Genomic DNA, 26,105 nt, shown 5'->3' on the forward strand with positions numbered 1-26,105 from the left:
ACAAGCAACAATTTGGCATTCCTGTCAAATATTTTGCAACAAAAGCAGAACACTTTGTCAGTTGATTTCAAGTAAACTAGCCAATGCCGATTCAGTTTCTCACCATTCTCAAGCACTCTTTCACAGTGTGACTTTGAGAAATGTTGCTTCTGCTCATTTACTGGAAATATCATATCCTCGATTTTGCCCATCCCATTCAGAATTGTACAATCAATATCAGTGGAGTTTAGGATCGCTGGCCATAAAGCGGGAGCTGATGTATCGATTTGTAGAGTGCAATTTTTCTCACCGCTGTTTCTGTCATCATGCGAGGCTGATTCTTCTTTATTGTTTCTCTCATTTTCATGTAAACCAGATTTTTCTGTCATTACTTTCTTTTTTCATTTTTGCCACATTCTTCTTTATCATCACTCTATTTTACACCAAAACTGAACGATTCTCCATAACTTTCCTCATATTTCCATTCCTGGTCTTCAGGTAAATCTGCTAATTCCTTAGTAATAGGACTACCATAATTTACGCTTCACTCCTCAATTTCTTCTGCACTGAGACTATTGCTACTGCCAAAGCCTGGTCTATGTTGTTCTGTTTCAGATAATTTCCCATCAGATTTGCCCCTTGCTGCAAACTAGACTGCAATTGAACTTTTCACTTCCTATACTGAGCTCCTGAAGGCTTCTTCAAGGGCTTCTTCGAGGGCATCTTTTATTTCCTATGGGGGAAAACAGACAGCATCAGGGAGAGCAAGTGTCTATGTTCTGCAGTCTTAGAAAGTCATCAAACATTAGGTGTTAAGCATGACAAAAAAGTAACAGTATTTCTTTTATATTGTTGCGTAGATAAAAGGCTCAATAGATACCTCTGGTGTCTCATCAAATCTTAAAATACGTAGCGACTAATAAAGGACATATTTAAAGAGTGTACAAGTACACTTTCACAATTACACACTAAAATAAGGTTCACAATATTACAGCTGGGCTCTCACTTTACTTCAGTTCATTCTTATATCGTGTTAACTGACTGGTGATGCGCCGCCCCTTATATACCCACAAGGGCATGGTTGATAACATTCTAGGAGGTCTGAGGAAAATATAGCTCTCAGAAAGTCTGGAAAGTTTCATGAGATTCTACAAAGATCCAGAACATTCTAGGAGATTAGTGAAAAACAATACGGAATACCTGAAGCATATTACTTTAACATTCTATTTTCCCTTTTGTTGCAAACAACAAAAACAGCATCCTGAGCCTGATGACCCCCAAGCCCAGTACCCGAGGCGGTTGCCTACCCCTAGATCCACCCCTGGAGCCAGGACCTCAGGTGGTGTAATTCAGTGTAGCACTATTGACTTTAATAGAATTACGCCAATTTACACTAGCTGAGTATCTGGCCTATCATGTCTAACTACAGGGAGTCTGTAGAGATGCAAGAGGTAATTACCAGATAACCCCTCTGGCACTGGTGTTAATACTCTTTATTCTCATGAGAAGAGTCATGGGATCCCTAGTGATCATAAGTCAGGTCCTCTGTTTAATGTCTCATCTAAAAGACCCCCACCTACAGAAGCACATCAGCCATAAAATCATGCTAGTTTATTGGCTCACACAAATAAAACTGGGTCTATTCTGCTTTCAGTACACATGGCAAACTCCCATTCACATCAATAATAATGATGGAAACCACAGATTCTTTAACAGAAACCCTATCCCCAATATGGAACTTGATGATCACAGCCATTAGGTCTCCAGGAAAAATGTTGATAATTAATCTCCCCCCCCAAAATATATATTTATTTATAGCTCCATAACATGTAAAGAAGCATCCAATAGATTGTAAAAATGTCTCTTATTTACTCAGGAGACCCCAGTGCCTTCTTCAGAACAGCTACGGTTCTTTTGCGCCAATACATATTTTAAAAATTGACTGAAGTGCCAGTGTGTTCAGGTCCTGGTGCTTGCCTGGCATTTTCAAGATAAATGTCTTGACCATTTTAAATTATTGTCTTCAGAATGACTGTCATGTTCTACTCCAGAGGTGCCTGAATTTCTACGGTGGGTAAGTGATCCTTGTCTACTCTGTGTGCAATCTGTAAGGTGCTTGGAGATTCTGTAGGTTGAATAGCAGTACAGTATCTTAGAGTCCTTGTTAGTAGTCATAAAATGCAAATGAGTTGATCCCATAATGAATGGACCACCCAATAAAGTTAAAGGTTTCAAACTGAAGGCCTTCATTTAGCGTGGTACCTGCAGGGCTAGATCAAGGCAGGGGCTTTAGGGGCTGCAGCCCAGGGCACTGGCTCAAGGCAGGCCCCGCAAAAATAAATCACAGGCAGCGATCTCCAATTCCGGGCCACTAAAAGTCCTTCTGCACGCTGCCCCCTCCCCCAGTACCATCCCCGCAGCTCCCATTGGCCGGTTTGCGGAGCTAGGGGGCGGCGCTTGTAGGCAGCATATGGAGACATGCTGTCTCCCGCCCCTCCCCCACCCCCCAGGGGCCACAGAGACATGCTAGCAGCCAGCCACTACCAGGAGCAGCGTGGGGCCGCGGCATGCAGGCAGCCTGCCTGAGCCCTGCTGTGCTGCCGGCCAGGAGCCGCCTGTGGTAAGCACCTCCTGGCTAGAGCCTGCACCTCGCACCCCCTCCTGCACCCCAATCCCTTGCCCCAGCCCCCTCTTGCACCAAACTCCCTCCCAGGAAAAAAGACTTGTATACAGGGCCCCCACAAAATCTAATAGCCCCGGTCCCACAGGAGAGTTAATCCAGCCCCGGGTACCTTTATTTGGAGAGAATCTAGACCTAGGCATTTAACACAATTCTGCTCCACCTCACCTCCAAATCCTACCCCCAACCTGCCCTCTCCTTCCTCTGATATACCTCCTGTGCTGGGGGTGGAAGTATCCGGTGTTGAGTACAGCTGTGCCATCTCCATGAGTTCTATGCCAGCAAAGCTTTCAAAAAACCGGAATTCTCAAATGGCTATTTCTGACCAGTTTCCATCCACTCTGTGTTGGTGTGTACTGGACAATCTGGATTCTACTTTGTAGCCAAATGATTTTAGTTTATTATCCAGTTATTGTGTGATGTTATGATTAATCAATATGTTATATTACATATATTCATTGTATGTTGATTAGAGTTGATTTGTAGGATTATAAAAGTGTAAGATTGATCAGTATTTAGAGGAACTGTGTAATAGACATCAGTGAGAGAAGCTGAAACGTAAGAAACTGTGGGCTGCGGCCTGCAAGACTTTAGCTACTTTAGGTCTTATGATGGCATAAATCAATGACCAGAATATAACCCGAAAGATTATGGGAAAAAGAGGTACCAACTGGTAATATTGCAAAAGTCTAGCTGGGAAGATGAAATTTATATTATAAATTGCTGTAACAAATATGGTCTCCAACATGTGCCTTAATTGCAAGATAAAAGGTGGTACGTCAATGTTAATGGGAACCTACGCAGCCTGTAGAATTTGGGGTCCCTTGTGTTTCTAGGCAACACAGACCAATAAGAAAGAGATGGTTGACACTTTCATGTACATGCGCAGAATGTAGGCATAGACAGAATCACAGTATAAAAAAGGGTGCCCAGAGCAGGAAAATTGAGCTTCCTATGGGAAACTCCAGCAGAAACCACTCCCGTATTGATGATCAATCCACAAGAGGGCCAACAGACTAACACCATCTAGGAGGATTGGAGTATTCTCTACAGGTATAACTGGTACATGGTACTTATCTTTAGAAATTATATATGCTGTGACATTTATAACTTCGTTGGTAATTTTAATAAAGCTACTAAAAAATAGATGCTCTTGTGATTGTATGTATTATTTGCCTATGGTGTCATGTATTCCTATGAGATCTAGTTACAGAACAAACAGAGATAACTCTGTTGAACTTGAGACTCTATCGACCAGAGCCGAACCCACTGAAGTATAATTAACATTAAATAGAATAAAAGGCTACAGTTTTTTTGCTAAACATTTAATAAGGCTGAACCAATTATTTTGAAAGTATGTTAAGAAACGTGCCCTTGGATTAGAAGGTAGATTCATTCAGCGAATTAGGGGTTTTTTGTTGTTGGGTTTTTTCAATGAACGAACGAACATTTCCTTTCATTATTTAACCATTTTCAAAATTGGGTAAAAATAGGTCAGATTAAGAGTTATTAGGTTTCTACATGTACAGGAAGGAAACTGGCACAAATTTAGATAACAATCACAAAATATGATATTCCTTAGAGATGTCCACGAGTCACAAAGTTCAGCGTCTGAGCAATATTTTTCCAGTCTGGATCTGTGATTTTGATTCAATGATTCAGAGCTATTGTCAAGACATGAACTTTAGATCTAGACTGACATCTACATTTCCTTGCAGGATGGATCCAGATTTTTGATTCAGATCCTTCTCTAATATCCATGAAGAGACAGTTTAATAAAATAAGAAACAAAAAAGACTCAACAGTAATTTTCAGCTAATGAGAATGCAAATTTGTACATCAGAGTTGGAACAACATGTTCTCTGTGACAAATTTTTGAGGGAATGTTTACATTTGAGGTTCAAGTTTCTAGAAAATCTGGTTTATTGTAAATTGTTGATTTAATTTAGAGTTCTTGAAAGAGAAGCATTGATATCATTAGCTGGAACCCACATAATACAAGCAGGCATTGTGTAAACTCTTAAGAGGGCAGTCAATGAATCTCAATCTAGCACCCTCTGCTGCCAATTCTAGGCCATTCTTAGACAGTGCCAATGTTTTATATACATCTACTGAGCCACTTAGGTCACTTTCCTTCCCCGCCCCACAAAAAAGAATTAATGAAATTTATAAGGAAAATTATGATGCAACTTTAATGTTACTGGGGGTAGTAGAAATTGCCATGATTACCACACCTACCTAGCAAGAGACATAAAAGTAAATAAAAAGAGGTTCTTTAAATATATTAGAAGCAAGAGAAAGATGAAGGAAAGCATAGTTCCTCTACTTAGCAGGGAAAAAAAGCTAATAACTGATGACATCAAGAAGGCTGAGGTGTTTAATGCCTATTTTGCTTCAGTCTTCACTAAAAAAAGTTAATGGTGACCAGATATCTAACACAATGAATATTAACAATGAGGGGGAAGGAACACAAGCAAAAAAAGGGAACATGGTAGAGAATATTTAGATAAATTAGATGAATTCACGTCAGCAGGGCCTGCTGAAATTCATGCTAGGATACTTAAGTAACTAGCTGAAGGAATCTTGGATCTATTAGCACTTGTCTTTGAGAACTCATGTAAGATGAGTGAGGTCCCAGAGGATTGGAGAAGGGCATACACAGTACCTATCCTTAAAAAAGAGAAACAAAATGGACCTGGACAATTATAGACCAGTTAGCCCAAATTCGATACCCGGAAAGATACTGGGACAAATTATTAAACAATCAGTTTGTAAGCACCTACAGGATAATAGAGTTATAAGGAATAGCCAGCATGGATTTGACAAGAACAAATCATGCCAAACCAACCTAATTTCCTTCTTTTGACAGCACTACTGGCCTAGCGGATAGGGGAGAAGCAGTAGACAGGATATATCCTGATTTTGGTAGGGCTTTTAACACAGTCCCACATGACATTCTTATAAACAAACTAGGGAAGTGCAGTCTAGATTAAATTACCATAAAGTGGGTCCACAGCTGGTTGAAAGAGTAGTTATCAATGGTGCGCTGTCAAACTGAGAAGATGCATCTAGAGAGGGGTCACTCAGGGGCCTGCTACTATTAAATATTTTCATTAATGACTTGGACAATGGAGTAATTATGGATAATTATAAAATTAGCAGATGACATCAAGATGGGAGGAATTGCAAGCATTCTGGTGCACTGGATTAGAATTCAAAATGACCCTGATAAATTAAAGAATTGGTCTGAATTCAATAAGATGAAATTCAATAAAGACGAGAGCAAAGTACATCACTTAGGAAGGAAAAATCAAATGCTCAGCTACAAAATGGGGAATAACTATCTAGGTAGTAGTACTACTGAAAAGGATCTGGGGGTTATAATGGATCACAAACTGAATAGGATTCACCAATGTGATGCAGTTGTGATCAGGGCTAATATTCTGGGGTGTATTAACAAGAGAGTGTTGTCTGTAAGACATGGGAGGTAACTGTCCCACTCTACTTGGCACTGGCGAGGCCTCAGCTGGAGTTCTGTGTCCAGTTTTGGGCACCACAAATTAGGAAAGATGTTGAGGAGAGCTACAAAAATTATAAAAGATTTAGAACAATCTAACCTATGAGGGCAGGTTAAAATAGCTAGGCATGTTTAGTACTGAGAAAAGATGAGTGAGAGGGGACCTGTTAACAGTATTAAAATATGTTAAGGGAAGTTATAAAAAGGACAGTGATCAATTGTTCTCCATGTCCACTGAGAACAGGGTAAGAAGTAATGGACTTAATCTGCTGCAAGGGAGATTTAGGTTAGATATTAGGAAAAACTTTCTAACTATAGGTGTAGTTAAGCTCTGGAACAGGCCTCCAAGGGAGGTTGTGGAATCCCTGTCATTGGAGGTATTTAAGAACAGGTTGAACAAACACCTGTCAGATGTGATCTAGGTTTACTGGGTCCTGCTTCAGTGCAGGGGGCTGGACTTGATGCCTTCTCAAGGTCCCTTCCAATCTTACATTTCTATGATTCTGTAATTGCTTATAGCTAAAGAGTTTGTTATGGAGTTGCCGTCTTGATAAACTAAGCGGCAAACACAGATTGCTATATTCTTGGTGCTCAGTCTTTGGATTCTAATTATTCCCACTTTTTTAATTTGATTTTCTGGAGTGGATAAAAAAGCTGACTCACTTCACAGATTGTTTTAGCAATAATATCCCTGGGTAGGTTTCAAGCTTAATGATCTACTGAAGGATTATTGACCGTTTTGAGCAACCATTGTCTATGTGGATTTCACAACTTTACTGATCACAAGCCCGCAATTTGTAACATTAATAGGAGGCTGAAATAGATTCAAAATGTACTTGCTTACATCCTAAGATTCAAAAACTACTAAAGTACATATGCCAGTTCACATCAAATCCCATTTATAGCCGTACCCACTGGTGTCCGTTTATAATTAAGGGCCTCTGTTAACCCTTAATTACAACCCCCTAGTTACAAGCCTTGTTACAAGGGCCTATTTAATTTCATCTGATTTCACTTCAGCATGAAACTCGACAAATCTCAACAGCTTAAAAAAAAACAAACAAACAAACAAACAACCCACCAACAACAAAACTTAAAAAAACAGAGGAAACCAAATCAAAATGTAAGGAGTAAAAACAAGAGTCCCACTCCTGCAAGGCCACTCTGCATGAAACTCTTCCTGGCTTCAGTGCAAGCTCTATTTGCACAGGGTTTGCAGGCTTGAGCCACAAAATTGTATTCGAATCAGACCAGCACAGGTTTTTTGAGCTCCTGTAACTCAAAAAGCATAGGGCTGGATTTTCAAGAGCGACTATTAGTTTTGGATGCCTCATTTTTTGGGTGCTCAACAGGAGACGTCTTAAAGGAATCTGATTTTCAGAGGGCAGGTGCTCTGCTCTTTCTGGAAACTAGGGTCCTTAAGGGGCTCCAGAAATTAGACAACCACAAAATGCTCCTCGGTTTGAAAATCCAGATCTTACATTTAAAATTGACAGTGCCCCTGTTGCCAGTCTCAGTAGTGAGGCAAAGACCTGAACAGGCAATGGACTGTGCACTTCTCTCCTACCCATAGGCATAATCTGTACAGGTTGGGGTTGAGAGATTAAGACAAAATGGTATTGTGGTGGTAATCAGAGGCCGCTCCCTAAGCCAGACCTATTTTATGGCCTGACCGGATTTCAGGTTTCAGGGCTATCAATCCAAAACCTTCCATGAGCATTCAGTTAAAGTAAAATTGTTAAAAGTAAATAAAGAGTGACATTTTTGAGATAGCTATTCTGTAATGTAGTCCAAAGCAATTTTAGTATGTTGATTTTCCAATATTAATTCCTTGGCCATTTCAAACATAATTTGCTACATAGTCTCCAAAACATTTTTGCAGTGTTTTTCTAAAGACGCATGCCCATATTTGGAGCAGCATGGCTTGTCCTCACAAAGTATTTTGTTGGTACTTGCAGGACACATCTAGATAGAAGTATCGGATTGCTCACCCTCTAAGCACCAGGACATGCAATGAAATGAACTGCCTAGAATCACACTTTGGTTTTTCCTATTCACTCCTTCCTTATTTTAATAAAAGAAAGTGTATTGCCATGGGAAAGAAAATTACATTTAACACCCCCTTCTTACACCAAAGCATCTATCCACCTATATTGCTAAAGGGTCTATCACTAGTATCTAAGTGCTGATGTAACATTATGTGGCTGGGCTTCAACCCATCAAAGCAAAGAAGCTCAGAGGTTGCGCGTGTGAAGAGTGAACACAAGAACATAAAACGGCCACACTGAGTCAGACCAAAGGTCCATCTAGCCCAGTATCCTGTCTTCTGACAGTGGCCAATGCCAGGTGCCCCAGCGGGAATGAACAGAACAGGTAATCATCAAGTGATCCATTCCCTGTTGCCCATTCCCAGCTTCTGGCAAACAGAGGCTAGGGAAACCATCCCTGCCCATCCTGGCTAATAGCCATTGATGGACCTATCCTCCATGAACTTATCTAGTTCTTTGTTGAACCCTGTTATAGTCTTGACCCTCACACTATCCTCTGGCAAAGAGTTCCACAGGTTGACTGTGCACTGTGTGACAGTGGGTAAATGTATTACAAAATTCCCACTGATGCTTTCACTAGCTCAGCTGAACATGTGTGGGAGCACTAATATATAGACAAAGCTCCTGGGGCTTAGATAAACCTGCTGAAATAAAATTAACAATCCTCGTGATAAACTAGGACTCCCACAAATGCTAACCACAGTTACTCAAATGGTGCTGAATTTAATTTGTCTTTGGTTACATTTGCAGTTAAAATGTGCTCAGTACTAGTTCAGCTGACACCCATTGTCAGCTATGGCTGTTTTCCTAGGTGTAGCAAGGCCATGGCGTATGCCTCTCTCTGTCTGCCTCATCATATCAAAAGCAATTTAATCAGAGTGAAAAGTTAGTATAAAGCAGCAGGTTCAAGTCTTACCGGGTTTTCTCTTAAGCATGTGTTCTGCTTCTATGGCTGTTATCTGAGAAACCGTGGTGAAAACATGGGCACAATGTACAGACGCCCGTTCCATACAGTACCGATGGTAAATCTCTCTCTCTCCTGCTTCTTTGTCTATGTCAAACTGTTGAACAACAAAAACAATACACCTGTATTATATGCTACTTCAAACAATTCACCATACATTAGATGAAAAAGTAAAGTTCCTCTTCTCTCATTTTGTTCTTTGAGACACCTAAAATTGAGTACCTCATTTCTGGTACTTTAAAATGCTGTCACACCAATTTCACCATTATTATTTACTGTCACTTGAAAGATATATTCTTCTCATTCAATTAAATTACAACTCAGGTAATTTCTAGAGATGGGCTCAAATCAAAATCCCAGATGCAAACACCCCAAGCTCTGAAATATGTCCAATTCAGATTCAAACTTTGTAGCTGGCCCTAGCTCTATACTGGACTAAACTAAAATTCCAGGTCTGAACATCCTTCAACTTTGGGGGAAGTATACAGGTATTGAAGGGTATGTGCTGTTTAGTAGAGACAGGAATAAAGGTAAAGGTGGTGGGGGTTGCACTGTACATCAACAAAGCAGTAAACTGTAAAGAAATAGGAAGTGAGAGTATGGACAAAACAGAATCTCTGTTTGAATCAAAAACACTTTGGGAAAGGATTGTAAAAAGAGGCTCTGTTGGGATAGTGTTAGGTCTCTGCTGCTATAGACCCCAGATCTGACTCAGTGATTTCTTTAAAATTCATAGAGATGAATACTTTTGGGAACTGTGTCATAATGGGAGACTAACTTCCCAGATACAGATTGGAGAAGAAATGCTACTACTAGTGGTAAGGCCCAGTTATTCCTGGCTGTGATAGAGGATAGTTTTCTTCATCACATCATCACTGAACCAACAAGAGGCAATACAATTTTAGACTTGGCGTTAATAAGCAGTGAGGACATCATAGAAGAGCAGGTTGTAAGAAATAACCTTGGATCAAACGATCATGAATTGAGTCAGTTTAAATTAAATGGAAGGATAATCAAAACGAGGTCATCAGCTATATTTTTTAAATTTCAAAAGGGCAGGGAAATTAAGGGAATTAGTTAAAGAAATCAGCTGGACTGAAGAGTTTAAGGATTTAAATGTGGAGGAGGCTTGGAATTTCTTCAAATTAGCTACACAAAAATTATCTGAAATTTGCATCCCAAGAAAGGGGAAAAAACTTGTAGGGAAAGGCTCCAGACCTAGCTGGATGAATATCCACCTCAGAAACATTATTAGGAGTAAGCAGAGAGCCTATACAGAACGGAAAAGGCCTTGAAAAGCAAAGCAAGCTACATCATGGAGATTAGAAAATGTAGGAATAAAGTCAGAATTGCTAAAAGTCAAGCTGAATTAGATCTTGCAAAGAAATCAAAATGAATAATAAATGTTTTTCAAGTTATATAAATAAAAAGAATAAAGGAGGATGAGGTTGGGCCACGAGGCGGCATAGCTGGGAAGGAGATTACAGAAAATCTAGGTATGGCCCCAGAGCTAAATGAGTACTTTGCCTCCATTTTCAATAATGATTATAATATGGAACATGGGCTTGACGGCTGTATAGCTGATGGAAATGGGTGTCTAGAAATGGAAATTATCACATCTGAGTTGGAAGAAAAATTTAAAGAGCTTAATGGGCTCAAATTGGAGGGGGACCAGATAACTTCCATTCCAGAATACTGAAAGAACTGGCACATGAGATTGCTAGTCCAGTAGCAAGGATTTTTAATAAATCTACCTATTTGGAAGTTGTACCACATGACTGGAGAATATCTAAGGTTGTGCCTATATTTAAAAAAAACAAACAAACAACAAAACAAAAAAAAACCCCACCATGATCCAGGAAGTTACAGACCCATTAGCCTGACCTCGGTAGCATGCAAGATTTTAGAGCAAATTGTGAAGGAAAGAATAATTAAATTCCTAGAGGTACATGGTAAAGGGCATGTAATGCAACATGGGTTTACCAAAGGTAGCTCATGCCAGACTAACTAATTTCCTTCTTTGTGAAAATAACTGATTTTTTTTTAAAATAAGGGAAGTATAGTAGATCTGATACGGTGCCACATGATAAATTATTAGTTAAATTAGGGAAGATGAGGAGCAGTATAAGCATTGTAAAGTGAATAAGCATTGGCTAAAGGGGAGAAAGCAATGGGTTATGCTAAAGGGTGAATTATCGGACTGGAGACAGGTTACTAGTCGGGTTCATCAAGGATCGATCTTGGGAGCAACTTTATTTGGATTAATACTTTTATTAATGACCTTGGCACACAAAGTAGGAGCACGCTAATGAAATCTACTCATGATACTAAGTTGGGAGGCATCGCTAATACAGAGGAGGATTAGAATATTACATAGGCAGAGCTGGATGACCTTGAAGACTGGAACGACAGAAATGGGATGAAATTCAATAGTCCAAAGTGCAAGGTCATGCACTTGGGGTCTAATAACAAGAATTTCTGCTACAAGATGAGGGCTCAGCAGTTGGAAGTGACAGAGGAAAAGAGAAACCTGGGCGTGTGGCTCTATCACAGAAGGACTATGAGCCACCACGTGATGTGGCTGTGAAAAGGGCAAATAAAATTCTAGGATGTATTAGATGAGGCATTTCCAGTAGAGAGAGAGAAATATTAGTGCCATTGTGCAAGGCACTAGTAAGACTTCTTTTGGAATGCTGTGTACAATTCTGGTCACCCATGTTCAAGAAAGATTAATTTAAACTGGAATGGGTGCAAAGAAGAGCTACTAGGATGATAAAGGGAATGGAAGGCCTATCATGAGGAGACTGGAAGAACATGGCTTGAAAGAAGGCTGAGGGGGGTATGAATGCTCTCTATAAATACAGGGGGGGGGGAAATACCATGCAGGGCGAAGAGCTAGTTAAGCTAAAGGACAATGCTGGCACAAGTACAAATGGATATAAACTGGCCATGAACAAATTCAGGCTGGAAATTAGAAGAAGATAACTAACCATCAGAGGGATAAGGTTCTGAAACAGCCTCTCACTAGGAGATGTGGGGACAAACAACTTAATTGATTTTAAGAAAGAGCTGGACATATTTATGAGTGCAATTGTATGATGGGGTTGCTTGTGATGGTGGGGTGCAGGCAGGGCTCAACAATACTGGGGCTCACTTCCAATTTATAGCTTATGTTCCTAAAACTCATGCTTCAGGGTTTCAGTCAGGCACTAACAGGGGTCAGGAAGGGATTTTTTTCCCCAATGTATTCTGGGAAGTTTTATCATCTCCTTCCTCTGAAGCCTCAGAAATGGCCACAGCTGGAGTTGGGATATTGGGCAGGGCTGTAATGTAGCCCTGAGCATTTTCTCTCTCTCAGGTTCTTGGCTGGTTAGTTCTTACACACATGCTCTGGGTCTAACTGATCACCATATGTGGGGTTGGGAAGGAATTTCCCCATGTCATTTTGGCAGTGAACTTGGGGTCGTTCACCTTCCTCCGTAGTGTGTGATGCGGGTCACTTGCCAGGATTATCTGGGTATATCTCACTGAATCATTTCCCTGCCATTGCGGGAACCTTGAGCACTGGTGCACCTACGTCCCTCCTATGCTCTGCCTAGGGCACACAGTAGTCTAGTCTAGTGGGTGTCATTTACTTTGTCCTCATTTCCGTTGTTGGATTGAGTGCGCCAGTGCTGGGTGGTTTTGGTGGGCTGTGATATACAGGAGGTCAGACTAAATTATCTTTTTGTCCCTTCTGGCCTTAAACTCGAAATCCAGATACAAACTATTCAGCTTCTTACTATCTCTAATAATTATGTTCTTTGCACCTAAATTCCCAACTGCAGTTGCAATCAGGTATGGTATTCTTTACTTTCCACCCTGAACAATTTCATCATTTTGCTGTGTACTGTTAAACACCTGAGGATTTCCAGCCAGAGGTGGCTGAATTTCAGTGGTAGATGTTGCAATTATATCTTATATGTCAGTCTGTTACATCTGCAAAGCTCTTTTAGGTTCCACCGGGATGAGACACACTATACAATAAACATAGCAATTTTAGGGACAAGAGAAATAACCTATTGCAGTTATAAGGGCTGCTGTGAGAACTGGAAAATAGAAGTGGGTGACGTTGGCTCAGTTAGCAGTACGATCTCCACAGGAGGAAATTCAGATCACTATAGAACCAATGCTTAAGAGTTCAAATAGTCACCACTGATTTCCACTCCAAAAGCCAAATCTGTCCAATGTAGTCTAAAAAAGCTTAACTCTAATTAGGTGTCAATGATTATATGGTTTACAGTTAAATTAAAATCCTATTAGTCCTAAATTATCTTTCACTGCTGGGAATACCAAGGTAACTCTCTCAAGGTTATTGGCAAGGACACTGTATACGCTACATTTACATGTAGTTTATTAAGTGCTGAAGGCTGTTACAATGACATTAAGAATCTCACTCATGCTTCTGTTATTGCTAGGGCTGACACTTAGCACATTTTACCTTGCGAGTGTCTTAACAAGACATCCAATGCACATGGGGGAATCAAACTAGTCAAGGAGTTGGAAGGAGGTTGAGGGATGGGGGAGGACTGGACTGGGACAAAAGGCTCTTGGAATGGAATCCAAAATTCCTGAGTTTCAACATCCCTCTGCTCTAAGCAAATATCTGTGAAACCTATTATCACTGGCCAAACTGGACAGTCTCTATGTAAAAGAATAAATGGACACAAATCAGCTGTCAAGAATTATAACATTCAAAAACCAGTCAGAGAACACTTCAATCTCTTTAGTCCCTTGATTACAGACCTAAAGTGGCAAATTCTTCAACAACAAAAAAAAACTTCAAAAACAGACTCCAACAAGAGACTGCTGAATTGGAATTAATTTGCAAACTGGATTCAATTAACTTAGGCTTGAATAAAGACTGGGAGTGGATGGGTCATTACGCAAAGTAAAACTATTTCCCCTTGTTTATTCTCTTCCTCCCCCCCCCCCAGCTGTTCCTCACACGTTCTTGTCAACTGCTGGAAATGGCCCACCTTGATTATCACTACAAAAGGTTCCCCCCACCCGCTTTCCTGCTGGTATTAGCTCATCTTAGAAGTGAGCTGTAGCTCACGAAAGCTTATGCTCAAATAAATTGGTTAGTCTCTAAAGTGCCACTAGTACTCCTTTTCTTTTTGCGGATACAGACTAACACGGCTGCTACTCTGAAATTTATCAAAGTGTGTGTCCCACCCCCCTCTAGTGGCTGCTCCACATAGCAATAGTAGGTGGTCATCCTCTATCCATTATTCTGTTAGCTCAAGTAGCAGAAATCTTTGTCATGGATCTAAAAGTTCCAAACCTGCTGATGACATATATAGGTGTCAATGATTTGACAGAATGGATTAGTAACTGAAGCCAGATCTCCTGAGTCCCAGTCCAGTAACTTAACCACCCAACCAATCTTCATCTTTCACAATGCCATGATATGGGCCTTTGTCTTTATCACAGTGGTCTCAGTTCCAGCCTCATATATATATATATATATATATATAGGTGTCAATTATCACACAGCGTTTCTTGCAGATTCATTGCAGATTCTTCATTAATGACCTGATTCAAAAAGGCGCTGAGCACCAGTAGCTCCCAGTGACTTCAGAAGGAACTCTGGGTCAACGGCACTTCCGGGAAAAAAAAAAAAAAAAAGTGGTCTTATGGGTGGGATTTTCTACTCTTCCTCCACTGATAAAAGTTAATTTAGAGTAGGCGGGGAAAAACCATGAGAAAAATGTGCAGGACTTTTTCAAGTAAAAAAAAAAACCAAAACAAACAATCATTGACATTTTTTGATTGTCAAAAAATTTCAGCCAACTATAGAGCTAGTGAAAAGCCCCAAATACTTTATCAAAAGTGTTTTGGTTCTGTTCATCAAAAATTGAATTGCTAAAATGCTAATTAAAAAACACCAAATTTGGGAAATTTTGACCAGCTCTAGTTAAAAAACTACCTTCTGACTCCAGTGACAGAGCCCGAATACTCAAATTCCATAAAAACCCTATCCAGAATATTGTGTGTCATTCTTCTTCACTTTCGTTTCTTTATGCAGCGCTTGAATATTGATTCCCCCTTCCTTGCTGCTATCAAATTCTTCAGCTTCTGGAAATGGGAAAGGTTGTGTTTCTGGATGCTCTTGCGTGACTTCTAGACCAAGTTCTTGAGGGGCATCAATATGGTTCTATTAGTGGGGAGGAAACGGATCTCATCATTTTTAATCACATTGTTCCTCCTCCCACAGTTCATCCTCTTTCTGTGGTTCTTCCTGCTGCAGCTTCTGCTACTTACAGAGATGTTGGTTCCTGGCTTTTGACCTTACAAGGTGGAGAGAGAAATCTCATGGTCTACCTCTTAGCAGGCTTGACTGATGACTTCAGAAAATAATAGTCTTAGGTGAGTTGAAGGCCGGGTTAACTGGTACTTAAGTGATGAGACTCCTACTTCATGGCTATTGAAAGTCCCAAAGTCAAACTCCAGATGTGACCATCCCTGAAGTCTGGGGAAGTCTTGAGTTAAATCTACACATTATGACCAACCTCTGTCTCTATAGTTTGCCAAACAAAAATCCCCCGATCCAAACACTCCCAAACTGTAGGGAAGTTTGGACTGAGATCCAGAATCGAACTTCACAGCTGGACCCTAATGCTACAATGGGCTGAGACAAAACTCTGAATCCAGATACATGAACCTAACTTCTATTTTAGTAACATCGTTCTTTTTGCAATGGGGGGGGGGGGTTTCAGTGAAAATGGCATTCCCAACTGAGAGCGTTTGTCATGTGTTCGCTGTACAAGAGCATAGCAAAAAGAGGTCATGCTCCCTAGGTCACCTTGAATTCCGAAGGAAATTGTGGGCTATGCAAAAACATCATGCACTCTGTATGGTGCCAAGCTGACAAGTGTATGATTTGAAAAAGTGAACTTGGGTATTTTGAGTCTTTTTACACGTGAATGTGAGGTGTGAAGAAGAGATAAGTGTGAAACAAAACCCTTAATCTGGACATCCACAGTCTGAGGATGAGGGTTTGAAATGTGTATCAGAATTTTTCAGCACTGGTCAATTGCAGTGTGAATGGCTCGTGCCCCCACATCACTATTATGGCTTCCAATCTATCATCTGATACGCTGGTATAAACGCACATTCCACTGAAGCCAAAAAAGAAAAAGTTACTCATGTTGCTAAGGCATGGAGCTGGAACTCAGAACATTGGTGTTCGATACCAAGCCCTGCCAAAGAAATCCTGCGTGACTTGTAGTAAGTCAGTCTTTTAGTGCCTCTGTTTTCCACCTGTAAAATGGGGATAGTAGTACTTTCCTACTTCATGTGGGTATTGTGAGGCTAAATGGATTATCAATCATTATTAAACACTAGTCACTGTTTGTGAGCTGCTCAGATAACATCATGACGGGGACCATGTAAGTAGATAGATAGATGAATCATTTCAGTTGTTGGGTTTGGTGGGTGGGTGCTATGTTGTGTTTGTGGACTGTGATATACAGGAGATCAGACTAAATGGTCTACTGGTCCCTTCTGGCCATACACTCTATGACTCTGAATCTGCAATGTCTGCCACCAGACTGCCTCCAGTGCCAGGCTGTGGGGCTGTTACAATACTTTGTGGGAGTTTTGCTTGTAACTAAGACCGTTAACATGACTCCTGGATGTGAGAAGAAGGGAATATCAAGAAGGAGCAGGGAGGTGGTATCACCTCTGTTTGCAGCATTAGAGAGACCATTACTGGAATACAAAGATATGTTGTTGCTCAAATAGAAGTTATGGGCTGGATGCAGGAATTACTGGGAGAGGTTCTCTGGACCCTGTTATGCAGAAGATCAGGCTAAATGATCATAAGGGTCCCTTCTGGCCTTAAAAATCTGTGAAAGTGACTTGCTAAAGTCCCAGAGTAGGTCCGCGGAACAGCTGGGAATAGTCAGTGACAGAATTGGGAATGAAACCCAGGAGTCCTGATCCCCAATCCATTGCTCTAATTACTAGACCCTCATCCCTATGGAGCAGAACCTTCTTCATTTCCAACTCAGGGAAAAAGAACACAGCAGCTCTGGCATGCTGTTGAATAAAGATTAAGAGGAACTAGTCATATATTTAAAACCCAAAATTTAACTCCTCATTTATTGGTCTCTTATGTAAATGGCAAATAGTAGAATTTTCCTTCTTCTGTAGCTTAGCCGCACTAAATAAGAATAAAAACTACACATCCTGGCTTAAGTCAGATTTGCATTAGCTGTTCTTCTAATAAAGCGGATCAACTTTGCATAACGGTGAGCTCAATGATGGTGGGATCGGCACTGCCGTAAAAAGAAATGAGAACTGGGCCTGCTATGGTGCCAACAAAAATGCCACAAGCAGGTCATTTCAACTGAGACTTTACAGTGTATTAATTATTTTGTCATTATGCCCAGCTCTGCACTACTTTGCATCTTGTAGAATTGTTTATAACTGTGCAAGCTAGGTGTAAAAAAAAGCTACCAAATCAGAATAGTCGTGTTTTACACCACTAGGCACCCATGTAAATAACTACACAAGGTCAGTCAGACAATAGTTTTTCCATATGCAGTATTTTTAAACTATAAAATACTAAGGTGAATTTTCAGTACTTGTGAGAGGCTTAGTTGCTAGCACCGGAGACTTCTGCCAACAGACTTGATCTGTGTGTCTAGCCAGTGCTCCACAAACCCACTTTGAAAAGACCACTGCTAGTATGAGAAAGAAGTTTGGCCCTTCTGTCCATTAGCTTCTTTGCTGAAACGGTTAGTTCTGATGCAGAGCTCTGTCCCCCAGGAATTACACTGAAGCTGTCAATATATTTCAGTAAAATTACGAAAGGTGCGAGCCTATGTGAATTCCTGGAAGGGTGGGCAAACAAAACAAAAAACAAAAACAGCCCTGCCCCACAAATAGGAGCGGGACCACAGGCAGGTGATGTGCGCCTTCCTGCAGCAGCCACTCATGTTACAAAAAGAGAGGCAGAGGGCAGGACAGATTTGAACTAGTGACCTAGAAGTGAAAGGCTTATTAGCCAATTACCAATCCCCTGAGACATGTAACCCAACTGCAAGCTGGGGGAGCTGGGGGGGAGGGGCGGGGAGAAATGTGGCCAGTTACACCAGAGATGAGTTTGCCCCATTCATGGCTTTGCATTCTGAAATAAAATTACAAGTTCAGCCATAGCGTGGCTGTGATGAGCAACCCTTGTTCTTTATCTCATTGGGGATATGGTGCATGCTATACAAGGCACCTGTCTGCAGAAAACAGAGAATGAAATAGCTGTTTACACATCTAGAAAATTCTCCTGAATAATACAGAATCTAAAACAAATAAAATGATTAAGTTAGATTTTTCCATTTCGATTGCCCGCATAAGCAAATGAGAACTGAAACTATACAATCATCTAATTTCATAAAGATATACGAGTCTAATCTACACTAATACAGGCAGATTCTCTCAGTCACACCATTGTAATCCAGAGTGGAATTAAATCCAACTTCAGTGGAATTACTTCACATTTACGCTAGTGGACCTGAAAGCAGAATCTGGAACTGATGATGTGGCCCTAAAGGACTGGGCAATGGTCCTCTGGGGTCATTCTAGCAACCAGGGATCGCTGGAGAGCAAAGGAATGCCTGCTAAACTCGATTTTCCTTGATCATACCCCATACGCTGATTGGGGCCAGCTAAGGGTGGTGTAGTTGTGGCTAGGCCGGCCCTACACTGGAGAATTGCTCATGGGACTATTACAGTCTCTTTAGTCGCTGCTTTGTTTCAAGCAGCACAAACTCACAATCAGATTTCTGAATCAAAAGCCTTTGGCTCGACAGGGGAGCATCATGCACAAGGTGGGAGGCCCTCACAGTTCTAGCTCCCCTCTGCTTACAACGATGGGGAAAATGTCAGTAACTTTACACTTGGGATCACATGTTGCTTTATAAAATTCCTGATGTTAAGGTTTATTCCCAAATGTAGGGAACTTGGGCCAAATTCATCTCTGGTATACATCTATTGACATCAATGGTCTTACATCAGCCTATGCATTTGGTGTCCTTTATGTTTGTATTCATTTGTTGTACCTTGTTAAGAATACAGATATGAGGCATTTTCTCCTGCATTATAATATAGATATCATCTATGGTACAACATTGGTTCTTTCCCACTGGTCTCAGATACTGTGCTTGAAGCTGAAGGAAAATATGTTCCTTCCAAGAAACACAGATCAAAGGTGAGAGCTTAAATTCCATTAAAAAAAAAAAATCCAATTGGCCTGAAACAGGAAAACTATGTGCTGTACTTTGGAAAAGGAAAAAAAGTGACATGCCCTTTAAAAGGTATATTGTCTCATCCAAAGGCTAAACACTAGAAAGCCCTGGAGAGTCTTTATCACTGGACAAATCACTTCTTTGACCTTAATAGTCTACTACTAAAAGACAACAGCAAGAATATCCTCTAAAGACCTGCCTATCTGTATCATTTAATGAGTGTTCGCTAGATCAGCCCCTTATGTTTCTCATCTGGCTTTTGGGCCAGGCTGACCTTTTTACAGCCAAAGACGCCCTCATTAAGACAGCTGATCTCTTAGTAAATGTTACGGCTTGTCAGGAAGAGCTTTAATGCACGGTAAGTGTCTGTGAAACAGTCGTGTAACGGCCTCGCACAATTTCCTGCATCAGTACCCTTTAAATGTCAACCTGCCTGAAGGAATGATCTGTAGAATTCTATTAGCCTCCACCATTAAAGTATATTTGCAGAGATTAATAATAAGACTTCAGAGAGGTGATATTAATACATAAAAGGTATTCTCAGAGTTAAAAACAGACATATTTCTCAATCACCATAGAAATGAATGGGATTTCAGAAGAGGATATATATCAATACAAAAATATTTATGTTGCTACTCAGAAATTCTTTGTGATGTAGAGAGCATGGCTTTGATTTGAGAACACAGGAAAGGTAGGGAATTAAAATAAAAGGTTTGCATTTTACTGTTTTCCTTTTACTGACTCATACGGCAGAAGAGCTAATCTTAAATTTAATTTTTGCAAAAAAGATTATGGTTAAAGATGCACAGTTCTCTGTATCAAGAAAGTACAGACCATAGACTGGGACACTTCGTTCATTTTTAGCATGCTATCTAGCTGCTGGCTTATTTTACAGCAATGACAAGCGACCTGACTTGTATGAGGATATCACTGCACTTTTTAGTTCATGTTTATCTCTAAGTAGTAGTAAAGATATTCATACAGAACAGCCACTATTTTGCAGGATACTAAATTCTGAGCTACCAGAGCTAACTAGTCTTTTAGGGTAGGATTTTTAAAAGCGCTTTGGCATGATTCATGCAGGATGAATCCGTGATGCATAAACCAATCTCAAAATCAATTTCTCTTTCTATACACATTTGTGAAGTACAGATCACACCCTGTATCTGCGGTTGCTAAACAGCAAGCATATCTGAGGACCGTAATAAAATTCTACTTATGTTTTCCATTTTGTGCTGTAATGGGATATCATGAAGTTGACAGAGAGGAACATTAAATAAAAACTATTTGACACTCTACCAAAACTTCAAGAAAGAAATATTTTGAATAGGTCTTTTAATTAGTCAAAAAATTGAGAAAAAAATTCTAGCTGCCAATAAGACTGAACCCGAAAAACTTGAGAGCGTACGGATTTCTGTTTGACTTATAAGGGAGCAGGGGCAGGTTGGAGGAAGGCAAAATGAGTCTTATAATAGGAACCCAGTTGTAATGTCAACGACGCAGAGATTACTGTAATATACCATTTTTTCTACTCCCTTATCCTGGTAAAAAGTGCTGTAAACCACAGCAGCTTAAGTGTCAGCTCTAAGACTAGCCCCCAGCTACGTGGGTGCTGTAGCCACTACCTGCTCAACTGGCCACAGGGGCTCTCAACCAACTTGCTCTATATCTCTCCATCTTAGTTGCTTCATCAGCACGTAAAGGGGGAGGAGATTTTCAAAGGCATTGACTTTCAGGGGGAGCTGGGTACCTAACTGACCTTTGTAAATATCCTCAAACTGTTAACTCAAACTGTTAATAATAAAGCTAAGAGCTTCTGATGGCAAGTGCTACAGCAGTGCAATGTATTGTTATTGCCATTTATTTATCAGTTAGTGGATTGGATTGGGCTGTTGATTAACCCAGGAGTTTGAAGGTTTCTAGTTTTCCTCAGGATAGGCCTGATCCAACTGATGTCAATGGAAAGACTCCTGATTTCACTGGGTTTGGAATCAGACCCTATATACCTAAGGACAGGACTAATACAATTTATTATGCTTTGAAATTGTGGCAGAGCACTTCTATGTGGGCCCACCCCATGAGAATATTCAAGAGGGAATAACTCTGCATTGGTAGAGTCAACAGGCACCAAAGCCAGAAGCTGCATGGTTTAATGAGACATTTTAGCTTCATTGAAAAGTTAGCTAGAAATGCCAGGGAGAGGAAACAGATGACAGACTCTTACCTGGTCAAGTTTGTTGTAGAAATCTATACTTGCTGCACACAGGTACCTCCCGAGCAGCGTAGCATGGGTAGTAAAGACTGTGGCAACAGGAAGTTTCCTAAATCGAGAGAGGATTAGCCCAGCGCCTGCCTGCCATTCATGAAAGTGAGCAATCAAGTTGGGCTTGTCATCAAACTGGCTGGAGAGCTGAAAACAATGTTAAAGGACACTTGTGAAGTGCACTGCCTCCTGCTTATCACCCCATTCTCAGCAGCTCCCCAAGTGTCTGCTTACTTCTAAATGAAAAAATCCTACAGCATTCTACTTGACCACAGCCCTGACCAGTTGGTAGAGTTGGCTGGCTGTGAAGGGAAGTACATGCTGCATCATGTCCCCCAGTGGCACGCTCCCCCAGGGAGCTCTGAGAGAAACAATTTTCTCTTTTGCTATTTGAACCCCAGTTTAAGAAAACCACGAGTGACTCAGAGTTAATTGTTTGAGGGAAGATAGAATCTGGCAACTTCAGGAAGTAAATTGCCCTTGGCTTTCTGTGTGGAGGCAAGGACAGTTTGTGAGTAAACACCTAATTGCTGGTCATTGGTAGGGGGAGAGTGAGATCACTACAGTAAGAACTCAGAGATCCAAGAAGAAACATAGGGTAGAAATTACATTAAAGTAACACCCCATGCCAGACGTGGCTTTCCATGGAAAGAATGCAGTGGAACTGACCAATCTTTGAAATCAGAGATATGCTACAGCCATGAATTTGGATCCAGACCAGGAGTGAAATTTCTTATCGTTGGAGAGGAAGGTTTCAGATTTGTGGTTTTGGGGAGTTACTGAGATTCCAAATTTGATTTGGATTCATATCAGATCCAGGTTTGAAGCCACTATTGTTCTAGATTTTAAACCCGTACCTCTTTAAAGAACCAGGCAGTTAATGATCCAAAGATCAGTGCATCGTTGGCCTCTCTGTCACTAAAAGGGATTCCTATGTTGCATGCATCCCAGAATTCTCCTTTCCATCTGTCCAGATTCCAGGCTGCTGATCCTATGTCAAAGAGCATAACATATGGGCTGCCTTCTATCAGCCATCTTCCAAAAAATACCTGTTAATTAGAGGCAGAGGTGTTAGTAGAAAAGGCCAATTTCTCGAGGAGTGTCCTAAACTGAGCCAGCAAATTTTGCATAGAAACCAAATTTCATGTGCAGAAGCACAAGCATTTGGGAATGACGTGGGCATTCCTGTGTGCACAAGATGGATATTTGGAGTTTCTCTTGGCAATGTGCAGAGGAAAGCTAGTCCAAAACCAGGGGGAAAAAAATCCAAGAACGATTTGTCAAGGTTTATTTTTACTGAAATTTGAAAGATTTTAAGCCACTCTATAGTTGGTTGAAAAAAATGGGAAGAGATGTGAAAAATCACTTTTTCTATCAAAATATTTGTCATTGTTCAAAGTGACAAAACTTTCAACCAGCGCTAGTGATGATCACATTTACCGACTTAAATAAGAGGTGTAGGCACTTGGCAGGATTGGACCCTGGGAACCGTAACTGCCCACTTCTTACACATAACCTAATGGGCATTTGAGGTGCAGTGTAAGGGTACAAAATATCTACGTCCAATTTAGGTGGCTTACTTGAAAATCTGGACCATGGGATCCTTAGAACCTGATTTTCATTTACTCTAAGGCCTCCTCTACACAATCAAACTTAAGTTACACTGGGATAGCTAAGGCTTTCAACCCTCACTGAGGGCATGGCTACACTGGAAACTTCAAAGCGCTGTTGCGGGAATGCTCCCATGGCAGCACTTTGAAGTGCGAGTGTGATAATCCACCTCCATGAGGGGATTGGCTCCCAGCGCTCAGAGCCTGTCTACACTAGCGCTTTTAAAGCGCTCAGACTTGGTGCGCTCATGGGGTGATTTTTCACACCCTTGAACCAGTAAGTTAGAGCGCTATAAAATGTAAGTGTAGACAAGCCCTAAGTGTGCATGCAGTTATAGAGATATAAAGATGCATTATACCATCACAGCTATTCCTGTACAGGAAGGGGAATAAGATATACCTGCCTAAGGCATCTTTATACTGGTATAACTGTGTCCATTTTAGTTTAAAAAAATTACCCCTCTAACCGAAACAGTTACCAGTACAAAAACTGTGTAGAGCGGGACTTAAAGCCTCATCGTCATTAACTTTAAAGGCTTGGCTACACTTGCAAGTTAGAGCTCATTAAATCAGCCCCGGGCGCCCTAACTCCTGAAGTGTCCACACTGGCAAGGCACTTAGAGCGCCTGGCCTCTGCAGCTGGAGCGCTCCTGGTAATCCATCTCCATGAGAAGCATAAAGCTTGCTGTGCCCTGGCTGAAATGCACGGGTGTCAGTGTGGACAACGTGTTGCATTACAGCGCTGTGATTGGCCTCCGGAAACGTCCCATAATCCCCTGAGGTCAAGTGGCCACTCTTGTCATTGTTTTGAACTCAGCTGTAGGAATGCAGAGATCCCCTTTCAAAGCTCCGTTTCTGACAGCCGGCTGCTTATCTGCTCCGGGACAAAGCAACCCATTACTGTGGAATGCTGCTGCGAGAGTGTGTGTGTGGGGGGGGGCGGGGGGGGAGGGAGGGGAAGTCTGCTGCTGTCTGAACTTATAAGACAGCCTGCTGAAATACTCTCTGCCCCTCAAAACACACTGTTCCTCCCCCCACCTACACACACACACAACACACTCCCTGTCACACTCCACCCCCCCCTTTGAAAAGCATGCTGCCGCCACTTGCCCGCTGGGATAGCTACCACAATGCACTGCTCTTTGTGGCGCTGCAAGAGCTGCTAATGTGGCCACACCAGTGCGCTTGAATCTGGCAGTGTAAACACACTGTGGTGTTTTCCCTACTGTGCTCTCCGAGGGCTGGTTTAACTCCCAGCGCTCTACACCTGCAAGTGTAGCCAAGCCCTAAGGCCCCATTACACCACTCGGACAGTGCAAAGGGGCCTCAAAGTGAGTCTAAATGTAATTTGTGCCTACTTTAAGACCTTACTGTAAATGAGGATCAGGCCCTTACAGTGTTATTTCATTACATAAATGCTTGAGTGCCCTGATCAGTTTGTGACACAACCGTGGAGCCTAGATGCATACATTAATGGAAACTACAATTTCATTATAAAAGACAAAAACTAAATTTGACGTAACAGGAACACATTCGTCAGTATCGTCTGTTTTGTGCTACTCCAGCAAAACAAAGAAGAGGTAAACCTAGCATAACTGGCTGGTTAAACTGGTGTTTGTGGCCATTTTGCATTTCAAGAACAGGTCAAAGTATCTGACTGGAGCATAAAAGTGAATCTGGCCTAAAAGCCTGTAGTTATTGTCCATTCAAAAGAGAGTTTGCTAGATGGCAGAGACATGTCTTTGTAATCAGTAGTAGGTTCATATTTATAAACCTGGGTAAATAATTAGCTTTATGAAAAGTTACACTAAAACCTGAAGCAGCCACTAAATTGGGAACATCACTCTGTACTACTGTCTGAGGATTACCAAATTCCTTACAAATATCAATGTGTAATAGCCTGGTTCCACTCTGAAAAATAGGCTTTGCAAAAAAATGGCATCAAGGGACTCCAAGTCTATTGACTCTTGATGCTTTCCAGGTAGGTGTGCACAGTTTACAACTCAAGAAATTATTTTCCCACAGTTGATAGCCCTGCATACTCCACCTGGAATCTGAGATGCAAACTCTCTCTCTTGGGCATCAGCACCAGTAATATTGTACAGGCCACATTAGACCTTCTCCTATTCTTGTATAACTCCCTTGTTGTCAGTGGGCTTGCACAAGTGTAACTGTTTGGAATTTAGTAAACAATTCTGCTGCTGATGCACGGAAGGAAGAGAATCTACACCACCTCTGTGAAAGAAGTGAAGCATTACGGTCTCTATTTTACAGCTAGGGAAACAGACACAGAGCTACTACGAGATGTGACAGAGATCACACGGGACACGTTTATCTGAACTGGGAATTGAACTCAGATTCACCAGGTCCCAGCTTTGTACATTGACCACAAAATTCTTTTCCCTTCCCTTTTTTGGGAATAAGAATTAACGCAACACCTATGATAAGCACGATACTAAAATGAGGGGACCGCACACTATTTCCAGAGCTAAACTGGCCTTAGAAAGCAGGTTCTTGGTCAGCAGATAACTTTTTTGATCCCACTGTGGTTCAGCTATATTTAGCTTTCAAACCTACCGGAGTGCTAGACAAGTGAAATCACAGTATGGTGAAATGCTATTCTCTTTCAGAGTTTATTCAGCAGCAAGAGAAGGCCAAATGCAATATAAGAGAATTACACAACAGTTCAGTCAACTTAAGGTCAAATTATGTCTACTGAAATCTCACTGTATTTAGGGACTGGCAAAGTAAGTCA

General features: G+C 41.1%; 1 protein-coding gene across 1 annotated transcript in view; it reads right to left on the reverse strand.

The window, feature by feature from the left end:
* The window catches only part of GYS2 (glycogen synthase 2), a 68,505-nt gene that overhangs the window by 30,589 nt on the left and 11,811 nt on the right, over positions 1-26,105 (reverse strand). The window contains exons 3-5 of the mRNA XM_073329679.1: positions 22,598-22,789; positions 21,702-21,887; positions 9,141-9,285 (exon numbers count right to left, since the gene is read on the reverse strand). Of these exons, the coding sequence (XP_073185780.1) occupies positions 9,141-9,285; positions 21,702-21,887; positions 22,598-22,789 (523 nt within the window). The remainder of the gene's footprint in view (positions 1-9,140; positions 9,286-21,701; positions 21,888-22,597; positions 22,790-26,105) is intronic.

This window comes from Lepidochelys kempii, chromosome 1 (genome assembly GCF_965140265.1).
Source record: "Lepidochelys kempii isolate rLepKem1 chromosome 1, rLepKem1.hap2, whole genome shotgun sequence".
Classification (NCBI taxonomy): Eukaryota; Metazoa; Chordata; order Testudines; family Cheloniidae; genus Lepidochelys; species Lepidochelys kempii.